The sequence below is a fragment of the Canis lupus genome, chromosome 30, assembly GCF_003254725.2.
Source record: "Canis lupus dingo isolate Sandy chromosome 30, ASM325472v2, whole genome shotgun sequence".
Lineage (NCBI taxonomy): Eukaryota > Metazoa > Chordata > Mammalia > Carnivora > Canidae > Canis > Canis lupus.
The window spans coordinates 11224458-11242576 of NC_064272.1; the positions used below are offsets into that span (position 1 = coordinate 11224458).

Below are 18119 nucleotides of genomic sequence, written 5' to 3' on the forward strand. Positions count from 1 at the left end.
CCACCCAGGGATCCCTGTACTGTTGTATCCTATTGGCTAGTATCTTGTTGAGAATTTTTGTATCCATGTTCATCGGGGATATTGGTCTATAATTCTCCTTTCTGGTGGGGTCTTTATCTGGTTTTGAAATTAAGGTGATGCTGGCCTCATAGAATGAGTTTGGAAGTACTCCATCTCTTTCTATCTTTCCAAACAGCTTTAGTAGAATAGGTATGGTTTCTTCTTTAAACGTTTGATAGAATTCCCCTGGGAAGCCATCTGGTCCTGGACTTTTGTGTCTTGGGAGGTTTTTGATGACTGCTTCAATTTCCTCCCTGGTTATTGGCCTGTTCAGGTTTTCTATTTCTTCCTGTTCCAGTTTTGGTAGTTTGTGGCTTTCCAGGAATGCATCCATTTCTTCTAGATTGCCTAATTTATTGGCATATAGCTGTTCATAATGTTTTTAAAATCGTTTGTATTTCCTTGGTGTTGGTAGTGATCTCTCCTTTCTCATTCATGATTTTATTAATTTGAGTCTTCTCTCTCTTCTTTTTAATAAGGCTGGCTAATGGTTTATCTATCTTATCAATTCTTTCGAAGAACCAACTCCTGTTTTTGTTGATCTGTTCCACAGTTCTTCTGGTCTCGATTTCGTTGAGTTCTGCTCGAATCTTTATTAACTCTCTTCTTCTGCTGGGTGTAGGATCTATTTGCTGTTTTTTCTCTAGCTATGCATTATTTTGAATTTTGCAGCACTTACTCCAATCCTAGAGTCACTGAGCTCTAGCTTGATTAATCTCTTTTACATTGCTCTTGTTTGTTTTTTAAGTTTCACCTGAAGTTTTACCAAACTGCAGGTTTCTAGTATATAGAAGCACTCTCTTTAGATGTATGAACAAGGGTTGTTTACCTGCTTGCATGGATTTGTTTTTTTACGTCATATACACTGAAATTTATAATTTTTAACCTCTTTTGTGCATAATTTTCAAGTTAAAATTTTATCATTGCTACTGTAAATGTAGAATAGCAATTTATTTTCTCATTGGTCCACTATCGTAATTTATTACCTGGCCACCAACAAATTCCAGAGTTAGAGTAAAATGAAATGGGAATGCAAGAGGTCTTAGAGATCTTATCTTGACCATTTTAAGGTATATTTAGGTGCTTATCAGACAGTGGTTTTCAGATGTCTTTCATACATGAACCGAATTTACTAGGGCAAAAATCCTGTCTTGCTGCTTCTGCTTGATGAGAAAAAGCACACAACCATTTCATTAGAATGAATAGGGTGAATAATGCTACTTTTGATGAGATTCCAACAAATTCATGTCTGATTTTTGTAGTATGAATTTGCCATATTGACTCATATGATGGTTGCAGCATTATAGCTTAGAACTGGGAAGAACACAAAAAAGTCCATGTTTTGTGTAAATTTAGCATTAATGTCAAAAATATTTGTATATGTAGAAATTGTCTATGTCATCATGGCCTATTAGAGGCCGCCTTCTAGATTAATTTTTATTTATAATTGATTTTCTATAGTTTGAAAATGATACGCTCTGATGTAGTTTTTTGGGGGCATTTATTACACTTGGTGTTCTCTGAGCTTCCTGGACTGTGGTTTAGTGTCTGACATTAATTTGGGGAAATTTACTGTTTCAGGTATTTCTTTTGTTTTTTTCTCTGTTCTCCTTCTAGTATTCCCATTACGCATATGTTAACACTTTTTGTAGCTGTCTTAGATATTCTTTTATTTTTTTCCCATTATTCTCTTTGCTTTTCAGTTTTTGAGAATTCTATTGATAGATCCTTGAGCTCAGAGCTTCTTACCTCATCTGTGTCCAGTCTACTAATGAGCCCATCAAAGGCAATCTTCATTGCCTTTACAGTGTTTTCTTTTTCTTTTTTTATTTTTAAGATTTTATTTATTTATTCATGAGAGACAGAGAGGCAGAGACATGAACAGAGGGAGAAGCAGGCTCCTCACAGGGAGCCCGATGTGTGACTCGATCCCAGGACCGGGAGCCAAAGGCAGATGCCCTGAGCCAAAGGCAGACGCTCAACCGCCAAACCACCCAGGCATCCCCATTACAGTGTTATCTTTAGCATTTCTTTTTGGTTCTTTCTGGGCTTTCCAACTCTCTACTTACATTGCCTATTTGTTCTTGCATGCTGTGTACTTTCTCCATTTGAGTCTTTAGCACATTAATCATAGTTGTTTTAAAGTCCTGGTTTGGTATAATTCCTTCTGTGTCTCTTCAAATTATACTTTTTTTTTTATTTTTTTTAAGAATTCTTTTTTTTTTTTAATTTTTATTTATTTATGATAGTCACAGAGAGAGAGAGAGAGAGGCGCAGAGACAGAGGCAGAGGGAGAAGCAGGCTCCATGCACCTGGGAGCCCGATGTGGGATTCGATCCCGGGTCTCCAGGATCGTGCCCTGGGCCAAAGGCAGGCGCCAAACCGCTGCGCCACCCAGGGATCCCCGAATTATACTTTTTTGGCTTTTGGTATGACTTGTAATTTTTTCCTGATAGTCAGGTGTGATGTACCAGGTAATAGCTACTGCCATAAGTAGGCCTTTAGTAATGTGGTAGTGACGTGTGAGTAGTGAAGAGTGTGAAGTGTTCTTTAGTTCTGTGATTACTATTCTTTTACAGAGTCTGTGCCTCTGAACTGTGAACTGCACAAGTTTTTCTCAGTTTTTTTTTTTCTTCCCCTTAGGTGGGGCAGGAAGGCAGGCTGAAGTTGGGGATTTTTCTAATTTTGGTCATTTAAGTTCTGGCAATACCCCAGCAGGTTAGACTCTGTTTACCTAGTTTCTCCTGAGGGCAGGCCTTCTTAAGAACAAAGTGCTTTGGTGTATTTCAAAATGGTTCCTTTTCGGGGATCCCTGGGTGGCTCAGAGGTTTAGTGCCTGCCTTCGGCCCAGGGCATGATCCTGGAGTCCCGGGATCGAGTCCCATGTCAGGCTCCCTGCATGGAGCCTGCTTCTCCCTCTGCCTGTATGTCTGCCTCTCTCTCTCTCTCTCTCTCTCTCATGAATAAATAAAATCTTAAAAAAAAAAAAAATGGTTCCTTTTCCCTTCCTCCTGCCTGAGGGGATTTTTCTTCCAGTATTTACTATGTGAATATAGTTGGGCTCCTGAAGGGAAATCTCACAATATTATGAAGAGCCTCCTTATGACGGGGTGCCCCTAGAATTTTTAACTCTCTGAGTTATCCACACTGAGCCTCCAATGAGTTGTCCACACTGAACATCAATTACAGTTCAGATTTTCCTACCCTGGTACTGGTTCCTGTGGCAGTTTCTGCTCATAAATCTCTCTTGTAAGCTGTGACTTTCTCTGTATGCACCTTTCTGTCTCTCTATTCTTAGGAACAGTGGTCTGCCCTGTGTCATCTTCTCTCTTATCCGAGAAGAGTTGTTGATTTTTCAGCTGTTTAGCTTTTTACTTGTTTTTAGGTAGCATGGCAATTTCTAAGCTCCTTATATGTGGAACCAGAAACCAGAAGTCCTCTGGATTAATTTTTGAGCCTCCGTAAACTGTTGGTGCTTTGCTTTGAAAATCATAGTTTGTAACAGTTATCTTAATTATTTAGATATGTATTTTGAATATAAAGATTATTTTGATATGGTAACTGGTGAAAAGAAGCTTTGATCTGTGTAGTCAGTGATATTCAAACAGAAAGGAAAGTAGTATCATATCTATTTACTTTGAGCTGCTAGCATGATGCCTCACACATAACAGGGTCCTAGTAAATGTGTATGATTGAATTACTAGAATATCCTTAGTGATGGGGTAAAACTGCTAGGATTCAAACCCTTGGTTCTCATCTTTTAATAGGTGTGTGACAACTATTTATTTGCTTTTATTCTTACCTACGAAATAGGATAACAACAGTCCCAACCTCATAATGAGAATGTGAGATTTAAATGTAAAACATGTAGAACAGTGCCTGACACATAGCAACTGCTACATAAATCTTAGTTACTATTGTTATGTTTATTGCATATCATTAGAAACATGTTTGTTTTCTTCTTGTCATTCCTTTTACTGAGTGTTATCTTTTTCTCTCTGAAGTAGTCTATGCCAAAATTTTTTTTTTTTAAGATTTTATTTTATTATTTATTCATGAGAGACAGAGTGACAGAGACACAGGCAGAGGGAGAAGCAGTCCTCATGCCGGGAGCCCAGTGCGGGACTTGATCCCAGGACTCCAGGATAATGCCCTGGGCCGAAGGCAGGCGCTAAACCGCTAAGCCACCCAGGGATCCCCCTATGCCAAAATTCTTAATGCCTGTGCAAATTCTGGTGTATATGTGGAGTCCTTAATAGCTATAGAGGCTGTAACCCCACTGAGAAGTTAAGAACACATCCTTGTCATTTTAAAACAGATTTTTAGGGGATCCCTGGGTGGCGCAGCGGTTTGGCGCCTGCCTTTGGCCCAGGGCGCGATCCTGGAGACCCAGGATCGAATCCCACGTCGGGCTCCCGGTCCATGGAGCCTGCTTCTCCCTCTGCCTGTGTCTCTGCCTCTCTCTCTCTCTCTCTCTCTCTCTCTGTGACTATCATGAATAAATAAAAAAAAAATTTAAAAAAAACGTTTAAAAAAAATAAAAAAAATAAAACAGATTTTTATGTGTTAATGACTATTTTATTTATGATAGCCAAGGCTATAATAGAAACTATAACAGTGCAGTGCTGAACTATCTTAAAATGTAGCTCTGAAACAGTCAAGGAGTATATAGCCTGTGCCTATGATTAGCATTGACGTTTCAGCTTCTGAGTTCCCTAAATCATACCACTAAACCTCATTGTGTTCTGTTTGTTTTTAATGTTGATTTGAGTTAGTCACCAAGATTTTACAAGAGTCTTAGAATTTAACTCATTACCTTCTTTACCTGGATATTTACTTTTACGCTGTCTTAGGCACCTGTTATGTTAGACAGTTACCTATTTCTATTCCTATTTTAAACTTTTTTAGATTAAAACATTCCAGACATACAGAAAAACAGAGAATAGCCAAGTACCTACTGTCCCCCCTCCAAAGAAAGCCACAAAAATAACATAACATTTTGCCACATTTGTTTCAGATATTTCTGTTATTGATGTTATTATTAAAGAAATAAAACATTACTGATAAGTTGAAGCCTCCCTGTGTACCCTCCAGATCCTATTCCTGTCTCTTCTTCCCCAGAGGTAACTATTATGCTGAGATTGGTGTGTATCAATTTCCATACATGTTTTTAGACTTTTACTGCATTTGTAATCATCTATGAAACTATATTGTTTTGTTTGCTGCCTTGAACTTTAAATACATAATATCTTCTTATATATATCATTCTGTAATTTGTCTTTTTTCCCCTCAATACTTTTGCGACTTACCTGTGTCATACTTGTGGCTTTTTAGCAGTTATAATTATTTAATTATATAAATATACTATGATTTATTATTCACATATAAACAACATTAAGGCTGATTTTAGGTTTTTGTTATTTCAAACAATACCACAGTGGATATTCTTCTTCATGTTTTCTTATGCATATGACAGTCTCTAGATACTAATATTTGAATAGTATGTTGAACTACAAAGCTGAGCCTGCTACTGGCTAGAAAACATGACTAGGGATCTACCTGTTGCAGGCCCTCCTCAGTCACTGAGAGTTGAGGGGCTCAGCACAGTGGTAACCCGTAAACAATTCTCAGCACAATGGTTACAAAACTGTACAAGGAGTAGAGCTCTTGCATTGTACGATATCTTCACCTTGATTAATATCAATTTACACTTCTGATAATATATGACAGTTTCTGTTTATTCAAATCCTAACATTTGAGTTTGGTATATACTTTAATTTTTTGCCAATCTGACAGTTAGGAAATGCTGTCTTATTTCAATTTAAGTGTGCCGTAGTACTAGTACCATTAAGCATCCCTTCAAAAAAAAAAAAAGCATCTTCATATATTAATCATTTTGGTTGCCTTCTTCTATGAATTACATGGTAATCACTTTTGTCCATCTTTCTATTGTATTGTTGGTATTTTCCTTACTGATCTTTAGGAGTTCTTCAGAAGTATGTAATGCAAGTATCTCTCCGTGTCATGCATATCAACAAAGAGAAAAATCTTATTTCTTGCTTGGAAACTTTTTTCTAATTTTAAGATCCAGTTAATCTCCTAGTAAAAATTGCCTCCCATGATTTACTTTGGGGAAAATCCTGATACGAAGATTTTTATGTACCTGAACAATTGGAAATTCTTTTCTAATTAATAACTTAGAAAAAAGACCTTTTGGTTTTAAAATGCATATTAAATAAAGCTACTCTATTTTTTTTTAAGATTTTATTTATTTATTCATGAGAGAGAGAGAGAGAGAGAGAGAGAGGCAGAGACAAGGACAGAGGGAGAAGCAGGCTCCATGCAGGGAGCCCGACCCGGGACTTGATCCTGGGACTCCAGGATCACACCCTGGGCTGAAGGCCTGCTAAACCGCTGAGCCACCAGGGCTGCCCGAGCTACTCTATTTATGATAGTTTTCTGAATTTGAGGCTTTTGACCTTGGCTGTGTATTGGAATCACTGGGGAGTTAAAAATAAAATTATGTCTAGGTTGGTCCCACTCCAGAGATTTTGATGTTTGGTCTGAAATGCAGCTTGGGCACCGTATGGTAAGTGTTCCTTAGGTGATTGTATTATGTAATAACTAAGGTTGAAAACCACTTCTCTTGGAGGATTTTTCTTGACCTACACTGTCTAATACAATAGCCACGGGGGATCCCTGGGTAGCTCAGCGGTTTCGCGCCTGCCTTTGGCCCAGGGTGCGATCCTGGAGTCCGGGGATCGGGTCCCGCGTCGGGCTCCGGGCATGGCGCCTGCTTCTCTCTCTGCCTGTGTCTCTGCCTCTCTCTCTCTATGTATATCATAAATAAATAAAAATAAACATTAAAAAAATAATAATAATACAATAGCCACTGGTCACATGTATTTATTTAAATTCATTAAACTTAAATAGAACTAAAAAATCAATTCCTTACTCAAACTAGACCCTTGAAGTGCTAAATGGTTGCCTGTGGCTAGTGGGTTCTGTGCTGAACACTGCAAGTATAGAACATTCTCATCATTGCAGAAAGTTCTATTGAACAGTGCTGCTCTAAATGGCAATAGTGATTACCCCTGGGAAAGAAGACTGAGGATGAAGATAAAAAGTTCACTTAGTTTTCATCATACAATCTTTTGAACTTTTTGGATTTTGGTTTCAAAATTTCATAAGATAATTCATAAATTACCTATTAAAAATAAATAATCTTTTTTAATTAAAGAGAGGTAATTATAGTGATATTTGAGAGAAGTAAAAAAAGATATGTTTTAAAGAAGCAACATAGGGGGATCCCTAGGTGGCTTAGCAGTTTAGCGCCTGCCTTTGGCCCAGGGCATGATCCTGGAGCCCAGGGATCGAGTCCCGCATTGGGCTCCTGGCATGGAGCCTGTTCTCCCTCTGCCTGTGTCTCTGCCTCTCTTTTTCTCCCTGTGTCTATCATGAATAAATAAATAAAATCTTAAAAAAAAAAAAAAAAAGCAACATAGGGATGCCTGGGTGCTTCAGTCAGTTAGGCATACAGCTCTTGATTTTGGCTCAGGTCATGATTTTGGAGTCTTGAAATTTGAGTTCTGTGTCCAGCTCTGCGCTCAGGAGAGAGCCTGCTTGAGATTCTGTCTTCCTTTCCCTCTGCCCCCCCCCCCCAAATAAATAAGTAAAAAAAGAAAGAAAGCAAGTAGGTAAAATTTTTTGTTAAGATTTTCTCTTGTGGTTAGAGTTTTTAGAGGAAAAACCTGAATTTATAAAAATACATTAAAAATTTTTATCAAATTAAATCAGTGTAGATATACTTAAATAAGTTTTTCTCTTAGGCATCCTGTACAAAAGTAATTGACAATCTAAAGCTTGGTTACCTGTTTTAATAAATAGTGTTATTGCAACATTACCTTGCTCATTTATTTATGTATTGTCTATGGCTGCTTTTGTGCCAGAATAGCACAGGGTTGAGTATGGCCTTCAAACCTAAAATACTAACCGACTCTTTAAGAAAAAGTTTTCAAAGAAACAAATTATGTAAAACCAGGAGGGTTTTTTTTTTTTTTTTCGGTAAGGGAAAAATATTTATATTAGCATAATATCAAATTATATTACTGGAAATTACTGCTAAATATACATAAAATTCTAATGATACATTGAAAGACATTTCTTTCATTGTCATATTTTATGGGGCCACAATTTATACTAGCCATTATTAAGAAAAAAAAGAGTCAAAATAGGGTCTTGAATTAGAAAATACCAGGGGAGAAGAGGATAGCTAGCTTAGTGGATTTGAAAGTTTTATTGGTGCCTGTTTCTCTGACTTTTTAAAAACTATGCTTCTAAAGTATTGTGTTTTAGTGGTTATCCCAGAGACTACTATATGCATCCTTTCCACTGTATCATGGTCTACTTAGAAATAATCTTGTAGGGATCCCTGGGTGGCGCAGCGGTTTGGCACCTGCCTTTGGCCCACGGCGCGATCCTGGAGACCTGGGATCGAATCCCACGTCCGGCTCCCGGTGCATGGAGCCTGCTTCTCCCTCTGCCTGTGTCTCTGCCTCTGCCTCTCTTTCTCTCTCTGTGACTATCATAAATAAATTAAAAAAAATAAAAAAAAATAAAAAAAAGAAATAATCTTGTAATACTTCATGTGCAATGTAGCAGTTTATAAAGACGTGATGCCATTTACTGTGCCTCATCCTTTGTGCTATTTTTGTTAAATATTTTGTTTATATATAAGTCCCAATATTTTCAGTATTATTTTTCTTTAAAAAGCCTTTGAAGGAAATAAGAGAAGAAAATGTTATGTCTCTTGTATTTACCATATATTTACCTTTTCTAATGTTCTTCATTCCTCCCTGAAGATTCTAATTTCTTTTCTTTTTTTTTTCTTTTTTAGTGAGAGAGAGAATGAGAAAGTGTGTGTGATTGGGAAGGAGGGGTAGAGGGAAAAGGAGAGATAGAATCTTTTTTTTTTTTAAGATTTATTTACTTATTTATTTTAGAAAGAGAGAATAGGTGGAGGGGCAGAATGAGAGCAAAACAATCTCAAGCAGACTCCCTGCTGAACTGCAACCTCCCTCAGGGCTCGATCTCATGACTCTGAGATCATGACCTGAGCCCAAATCGAAAGTCATATGCTTAGCCTCTGAGCCACCACTCTCTAGGTGCCCCAGAGAGAGAATCTTAAGCAAGCTCCATGCCCAGCGTGGAGCCCACAATGAGGGGCTCGATCTTATGACTCAGATCATGACCTGAGCCAAAACCAGGAGTTGGATGCTTAACCAACTGAGCCACCTAGGTGCCCCTGGATTCTAATCTCTATCTTGATTATTATTTTCCTTTTAGCCAGAAGAACTTACTTTGGCATTTCTTGAAGTGCGGGTCTTCTAACAACACATTTTCCCAACTTCTGTTTATCTGAAAACATTTTTATTTCATATTCATTTTTAATGTATAATTTTACTGAATATAGAAATTCAGGTTTAAAAAAAGAAATTCAGGTTGATTTCTTTTACTTTTAACACTTTCAAAATGCAATTCCACTGTCTTCTAGTCTCCATTGATTTTTAAGCCAGCCATCATTCTTTTTGTTATGCCCATGTATTAGTATTATTTTTAAGTAAGCTCTATCTATGTCCAATATAGAGCTTGAACCCTCTCACTCTGGGATCTAATATCACATGTTTTACCAACTTAGCCAGCCAGGTGCTGGTAGTATTCATTTTTTGGTAACTACTTTTAAGATTTCCTCTATAGCTTTAATTTTCATGAGTTTCACTAAGATACACCTTGAAATAGTTTTCTGATTGTATTTGTCCTGCTTGAGATTTACTGAGGTACTTCAATATGTGGGTTGGTGTTTTTCACCAAATTTGGGGAATTTTCAGCCTTCGTTGAAAATCAAATATTATTCAAATTATTTCCTGCCCTATTCTCATTTTTCTCCTTCTGGAACTCAAGATACATGCATTTTGAACTGCTTGAGAAAGAGAGTGAGCAAGAGTGAGAGGGAGCCTGATGCAGGGACTCTGGGGTCATGACCTGAGCCAAAGGCAGATGCTTCACCAGCTGAGCCATCTAGGCTCAACAAGATGATTAATATTTTTATGGGCACTTAACCAATTAGAGTTTCATAACTTCCCAAACATTACTATAAGTAAACATTCATCAGAACTGCTCTAAGTGTGAGCTAAATCTATGTAATCAGAAGCTCCATATATTGGTTAGGGCCAGTGGCTTTACATTAAATATTTTTTGTTTTTTCAATATGAATCTTAGGTTCTTTTTCATTCTAAGGATTAATACTTAACATTGACAACTGTGAATACTTCAGTATATATAGAACACCTACTATTTTTTAGGCTTATATCATAATTCATTAGCTAATATTCTTACTTAGTCTCCAGATTGGTCATGCAAGGTAAATGGTATTATCCCTGTTTTTCCGATGAAGACTAGGGCTTTGAGAAATTAGTCACTAACCCAAAATCATACAGTTAATAAATTACAGGCTCATGATTTAAATCCTGGTCTGTCTGACTTCAAAGTTCATGCTTTTTATTCTGTCTTTTATTCTTTTAGCTATGTAACAGAACCACTGTTGCAGCTCTTAATGTAGATACCTAGATACTACCCTTGTATTTGGTATGTCCAGACTGATATCTGTAATAATGAAGTGCTCCCAAAGTTGAGGACTCTTGCTTATTAGTGCCGTATTACTTCTCTGTAGTCACAGTCACTGGATTGTGAAGCCCTGTAAGACAGAAACTGGAAGTTTTGAACATTTTTAAGGTTGTAGCCCTATTGTTGGAAAAAGGAAATGCAGACAGTTCTTTTTTGGCTCTCAGAGTAGGGACTGCAACTGAGGTCTAATAGGGAAGTGAATGAAGAGTAACCTTAAACCGTCTGTTACCTTTTATAAGTATTCAGCCAGTTTCTCCAGAAATGACTTCTTTGAATTTTTAAGTCAAGTGAAATGTATGTCTCATCTCTTCTGTCATAAGTTTCAGTTTCCTCATCTGTGAAAGGCATATTTATCTCACATAGATTTGAGTGTTGACATAGTTGAGATTAGTGCCTAGTTTATGCTAAGCAATCAGAAAATGGGAGCTACTGTTATTATAATTAGTACATTATTACCTTCTTTGGAATTACCAAATGTAGTCCCAGCCATCAGCCCCTCAGCTTCCTAACCAATTATTCTTAACATTTTTAATTGTTGTGTCCCTAATAGAGACCCTTCTTTCTTTTCTGACCTCACTTATAACACTTTATCCTCACTCCTTTCTTTGCAGTACCTCAGATATACTATGCATGCTCCTGTCTCAAGGCCTTTGTACTTACTGGTATTTTCCTGAATGTTTTTCCTCCATGTTTCATTCATTCTGCTCAAATGTCTCTTCCTTGAAAATGCTTTCCCTGACCAGACTATCTAAAATAGAATCTCCCACCACTCTCTATCATATTTCCCTGTTTTGCTTTGTACATAGCACTTTCCATTCTGGCATTTATATTCTATTTTATACACACTCTTTTGTTTACTTATTATCTATCCAACAAGAACGTAAGCTTCATGGGGACAATAAGTTGGTCTGTTTTGTTCACTGTTGAATCTCCAGCTTTTCATAACAGTGCGTAGCATATGATAGATACTTAATAAATATTGTCGAATAATTAAATTTCCATACTGATAGCTCTCCTTTATAAAAAATATAAAACCCAGAACCTGGCTAGTAGGATAAAAGCTATGTGCTCCAGTGACTTTGTATCCTTTGTTTTGTCTTTATCATAACTAGGCTTTGTCATTTTATCTTTGGTACTTTTCCTTAATATTGGCTTTATCAATGATACATACTTTAGCAGCCTATTTTTTAATATTATCTGATAGCAGCATGCTCTCTGTTGACTTGTAGACTTTCCCCTTGCTCTCATTGGTCCTCAATAGAGAGGACCAGGGTAAAATATATAGAAAGTTAGAAATGCTTTAATATAAATTATTTTTTGCAGTCTTTAATGTCTGATTTTTTCCCCACAACATTACTGACTTTAAGCTCACATTTATTATTTAGTTTCTCTTACTTTAAGAAATACATATGGCTATTACCCTACTGCTTAGTACTTCCTTGGGAATTTACTCTATCATGTAGGCGTAAAAATGACACAAAATTGTTTATAATGACAAATCGAGAGTTATATATAAGTATTATAGAGAGGGTTAATTTGTTAAACTTGTTATACCCATAAAGTGTGATATGTAGTTGTTAAAAATGATAATGTGGAGCTGTATTTATTAACATACAAATATATTTTGATTTTTTAAATGAAAAAAGTAAGTTACAGGAAAAGTATAGTATCTCGTTTTTGTGGAATAAGCATTAGATACTTGTTTTTGTATAGAAAAGCAGTCTGAAGAACCCTATAGAATTTGGAGACTGAGATTAGCACTTTCACTTAATCTTTAAGCCCATTAGTAGTTTTCTAGGTCTTCATTTGTTCTGATACCACTGACTATAATTGTTCATTCTGACCCCTGGGGAAGCCTGCATCTTATCCTAGATGTAGGTAAATTACCCTTCTCCTTAATTCAACAAAAACAAGGTTGGAGTATTGTTTTGTTGTTGTTGTTGTTGTTGTTGTTGTTGTTTTTAAGATTTTATTTATTTATTAGAGAGAGAGCATGAGTGGAGGGGGTCAGAGGGAGAGGGAGAAGTAGGCTTCCCGCTGAGCAGGGAGCCCCATGTGGGGCTCCATCCGAGGACCCTGGAATCATGACCTGAGCTGAAGGGACATTTTAACCAATTGAGCCACCCATGCATGTGCCTTGCATGGCTGTAGTTTTTTAAAAAGGATCTTTTCAAAGAAACAAAAAAGGAAAGTAAACAAAAGGCAACATAAAAGCATAGAAACCAAAATGTTTACAGAACACACATTTCTTTTTCCTAAGCAGTAGAAATCTACTTACCATCAGCTAGTTTAATTGATGCAGTTTGTGGGACTCTAAGATGCCTGTGACAATTCTTCACCCAGATCTTTCTAGCCAAGCCTTTTAAATTGGAAGTTTTTTGGATTGTGTTTTTATTTTGTTTTGTTTTTTAATTTTTTATTTTATTTATTTATTTTCCTAAAGATTTTATTTATTTATTCACGAGAGACATAGAGATATAGGCAGAGGGAGAAGCAGGCTCCATGCAGGGAGCCCGATGTGGGACTTGATCCTGGAACTCCAAGATCAGCCCTGAGCCAAAGGCAGATGTTCAGCTGCTGAGCTATCCAGGCATCCCATGCATTGTGTTTTTAAATTATTTGTTTAGTTGATGTATAGTGAGCATTAAATTGGAAGTTTTGGTTAGCATTACTATTTGGGAATGTTGTAGAGGAAAATGAGATTACAAAGAAAAATGGTATAACATATTAAATAAAGATCAGATTGTAAGATAGTATGTATGATAGGATTCTACTTCTGGGCAGTATATAGTCTGGGTAGCCTTGGTGGCTCAGCGGTTTAGTGCCTGCCTTCAGCCCACAGTATGATTCTGGAGACACGGGATCAAGTCCCACGTCTGGCTTCCTGCATGTAGCCTACTTCTCCCTCTGCCTGTGTCTCTACCTCTGTGTGTGTGTGTGTGTCTCTCATGAATAAATTAAACATTTTAAAAAAAATAAAGTGTATAGTTTAACATACAGGAAAAAAACCCACAGAACATTAGAAAGGTAGTCTTGAAATGATAATTTCAAGAAGGCTGGTTACCTGTACGTGATGGAAGTATAGTTATTTTTTTTAAGATTTTATTTATTTATTCATGAGAGACAGAAACATAGGCAGAAGGAGAAGCAGACTCCTCACAGGGAACCCGATTCAGGACTTGATCAATGGACCCTGGGATCACACCCTGAGTGGAAGGCAGATGTTCAACTGCTGAGCCACCCAGGTGTCCCGAATTATAGTTAGTTTTAAACTTCTTTGTGCTTTTTGCTTTTTCTGAGTTTTCTCCAGGAACATATATTATTCATATCAAACTTGTATGGTCTCCATATTACTACTACTCTCTTTATACTCTATCAGTTCTAAATTCCTCTGGATGTTTTACAGGGGATCTTTTTGATCCAGCATTTTTTTTCACTTAAGTCATAGCTTTGCCTTTAAATAGTCACCTTGTTCTTGAGCAGGAGGCATTATTCTACAAAGCTAAGGACATTTATAATTACTTCTTGCTTAGTTGTGGAGATTCTGTTTCTTGTCTTCTGATTTGAGTGTGCCAGAGCTAGCTGTGGTCCAATAGTGATTAACAGATTTGTAGATTGTGACTGACTTCTCTTTCCAAATTTATCTACCAGATGCTTAGTGTCCTCAGAGTCTGTTAGCAAATCAAAATTGTATTAATTAAACCCAGCAAGTATTGCTCTTTTAAGATGTTAGCTGATTTTTATTTAGCTGTCTTTAGTGGGTGTTGGACATTGAAGCTAGAAATAGGAACAGGGTAATGAGAATATAGTGAGATAGAAAACCTCAACTTTCTGTAAATTTGAGTAGGTTGCTTTCTTAGAGTGAATTTTAAACTCCTTGGGTCCTTAAATTTAGAAATCTATGTAAAAAAAAAAAAGAAATCTATGTAAAAATAAATAAAACACAATCATTGAAATAAACTTTCAAAAAAAAAGAAATAAACTTTCAAGATTATAAAATAACCCAAATATACTAGTTAAAATTCATTAGGCTGTGGGGTGCGTGGGTGGCTCAGTTTATTAGGCATCCAACTCTTGATTTTGGTTCAGGTCATGATCTCAAGGTCATGAAATTGAGCTCTGCATCAGGTTCCGTGCTGAGCTTGACTTAAAAGTCCGTAGAGCCCACTTAAGAGTCTCTCTCTCCCTTTCCCTCTGCCCCTCTGAGAGAGAAAAAGAGAGAAAGAGAAAGGAAGAAAGAGAAATTGATGAGGGGCTACATTATATTAACAAACCCCCAATTTCAGTGACTTAAAACAAGAAAGATTTATTTATTGTTCATTTTACAGTCTGATGCAGGTTAGATGATTCTCTTGTAGCTCTCCTCCAAGCAGTGTCTCTTTCGTTACTTGATTATCATCATCTTTGTATGTAGCATCGTAAGTTGTGGCAGGAGAGGGAAGAGAGATTGTAGGTGATTTGTGTAGATTTTATCGCCATACCTGGAAGTGGCAAATTCAGTTTCACTTATATCCTCAGAGTCAGAACCTAGTCTTAGGGTCCCTAACTGTAGGGAAGGCTGATATTCCTCTGTGCCCAGGAAGAATTTGATGAAATAGGAACACTTTATCTCTACCACCAAAGTTTTAGAAGAATAAAATGTGCCACTAATCCAATCTTACAGATGGGCTATTTTTTTTTTTTTATCCTTATCTGTTTTCTTTCTCTCTAATTTCCTTCTTTGCTCTCTGCCTATCTTGCTAAGCTGCCCAAGGAAACAGAGTTAGTGGTAGTGAGTGGAAAATGATACTTCTCCATTTACTTCATTTCTTAAGGAGAATAAAGCCCCCACTGGAAGTATGTACATCTTTGTAAATAAAGCTCTTTTACAAAAGAGAAAATTTCCCTCTTCAAAAATAAAATACAACTTGTTTCATCAGTCATATTTAGTTTTTTATTTAAAATGTGAGCAACTTAGAGTAGCATGTTCTCATTGCTTCACCTAATCTGTAAATGTCAATTTTTACCTACACTTTCAATAGAAAAAGATCTTGTATCTGAAGAGATTCATTTATTCATTCATCAAATCTTAGTTGAGCTTTTGTTATGTGTCACTTATTCTAGGTGTTAGGGATATAGTGGTGTACAAAACATAGAGTTTCAACTATTTTATATCCTGGTCAGATTTACTGGTCACCAAAATCTGTGATGGATAGTGCAATGTATCACTTAGTAACCATAAATTAATTAGTTAATATACCAACTATAAAGATAACAAAATTAAAATAAGCATTATAGGATTAGTGCGGTGCAAAAAAATTCATGATGGTTGGTTTTCAGAAATCATGATATTGATGGGAATAATATGGATCTCTTTTTTCTTTTAGCTTTAAAGAAACCCTCTATTTCTGTATCTCAATATGAAAGCCATCAGGCAATCTCCCATATTCCAACAGGACAACCTCTCTCCGCAAATATGGTTCCAGGTATGAAGTCTTGTTTTTAAAATTCCATTTGAAAACCAATTTACTGGTCATGTATTGTTATATAGTGAATAAAACATGTCATTGAGTAGCATAGTGAAGTGGCATTCATTTTTCTAGTTAATCTTATATATTTCCTGATGATTGATTCAGGGAGAAATTGTCATTTAAAAATGCACTTCGTTGGGCAGCCCTGGTGGCGCAGCGGTTTAGTGCCGCCTGCAGCCCAGGGTGTGATCCTGGAGACCCAGGATCGAGTCCTACATCGGGCTCCCTGAGTGGAGCCTGCTTCTCCCTCTGCCTGTGTCTCTGCCTCTCTCTCTCTCTCTCTCTCTCTCTCTGTGTTGCTCATGAATAAATAAATAAAATCTTTTTAAAAATAAAATAAAAATAAAAATGCACTTTGTCTAGAGCAGAAGAATTATTTGTTCTGCCACTCTGGATTGTATTCCCTTTAATCTTTGACAGTCTATATGTATTTACGCTTTTCAAAATGTGTTGAAATTTATCTCACAGAGGCCTTCTATTAACTACTACATTTATCTGTATTCACTCCCTACTCCATACCTATAAATGCATCTGTTTATTAGCTACTGAATATGCATTTGATTTTATAGAAATGTTCCCCTAAAATGAGAATTTATATGATTAAAATTAATTATATGGGCAGCCTGGGTAGCTCAGTGGTTTAGCGCTGCCTTCAGCCCAGGGCTTGATCCTGGAGACCCTGGGTCGAGTCCCACGTTGGGCTCCCTGCGTTGAGCCTGCTTCTCCCTCTGTCTGTGTCTCTACTTCTCTGTCTCTCTGTTTCTCATGAATAAATAAATAAATTTTTTTAAAAAATTAAATTAATTATAATAAAGATCTAAATCAAGGTTTTGATGAGGAAGAAAGGGGAGTGGGAGAAAAGGAAAGTTCTATCCAGGGGTGACCAATAAGAAAGACTCAAGAGTTAACATGGGGTGCCTGGCTGGCTCAGTCAATAGAGCCTACAGTTTTTGATCTCGAGGTCATGAGTTTGAATCCCACATTGGGTATAATGATTACTTAAAATCTTTAAAAGAGAGAGAGAGAAATAATCAAGATTTAATATGAGGTGCCTGGCTTGCTTAGTCAATAGAGCATGTGACTCCTGATCTCAGGGTCATGAGTTTGAGCCCCTCATTGGGTATAGAGATTACTTAAAAATAAGTAAATATACAAAAAAAAATTAACAGTTGTGAGTCACTGTGTAGATGATAGACTTGGAGACTAGAGATTTCTGACGGCAATACAGAGTTTGAAGGGAACAAAAGATACAAGTCTCAATGCCACTTAAATCTTTAGGTTTCTACTGTATATCTCTTTGGTGGGTGGTTTTATAGTTAGTAGGGATACTTACCTAGAAATAATTAGTAAACTTCACACAGCTAAAATCACATTGGCTATAAGATTTGATTAAAGAAATTAGAGTAAGGCCCCCCACCCCCCAAAAGCTACCTGACTACTCAATATCAAACAACAGGGTGTCTTAACCTTTTTCCTAATGCAGGTCTTGCGAAATTCTTCAGCAAAATGTAACCTTAATTTGATGTTCTTATGCTATAGATTCTCATGGACACCACAATGGAAACCCTGGGACTTCAAAGCAGAACCCTTCCAATCCTCTTCAGCGTTTAATTCCAGGTCCAAACTTGGAGAGTGTACCCAGAATTCAAGCAGATATACTAAAGCAGGCTACCAAGGATAGAGTCGGTGATTTCCATAAATTGAAGCAAAGTAAGAATCAGTTGACAAATGTTATGCTGAAAAGCTTTAAATATAATATGTTTACAAGGCTCAATTAAGGTCTTCATTATTATAATGTCTAATGAATGTAAAGTTATATGCATATAAAGAGAAAGTATGATGGTGGTAAAATTAAAAGGAAAGCAG

The 18119-nt window shown here is 36.7% G+C and overlaps 1 protein-coding gene across 3 annotated transcripts in view; it reads left to right on the forward strand.

Annotated features, from left to right (window-relative positions):
• The window catches only part of GOLM2 (golgi membrane protein 2), a 99752-nt gene that overhangs the window by 49629 nt on the left and 32004 nt on the right, over positions 1–18119 (forward strand). For all 3 annotated transcript variants that reach the window (XM_025472956.3, XM_025472958.3, XM_025472957.3), the window contains 2 exons: positions 16110–16208; positions 17793–17963. In XM_025472956.3, the coding sequence (XP_025328741.1) occupies positions 16110–16208; positions 17793–17963 (270 nt within the window). The remainder of the gene's footprint in view (positions 1–16109; positions 16209–17792; positions 17964–18119) is intronic.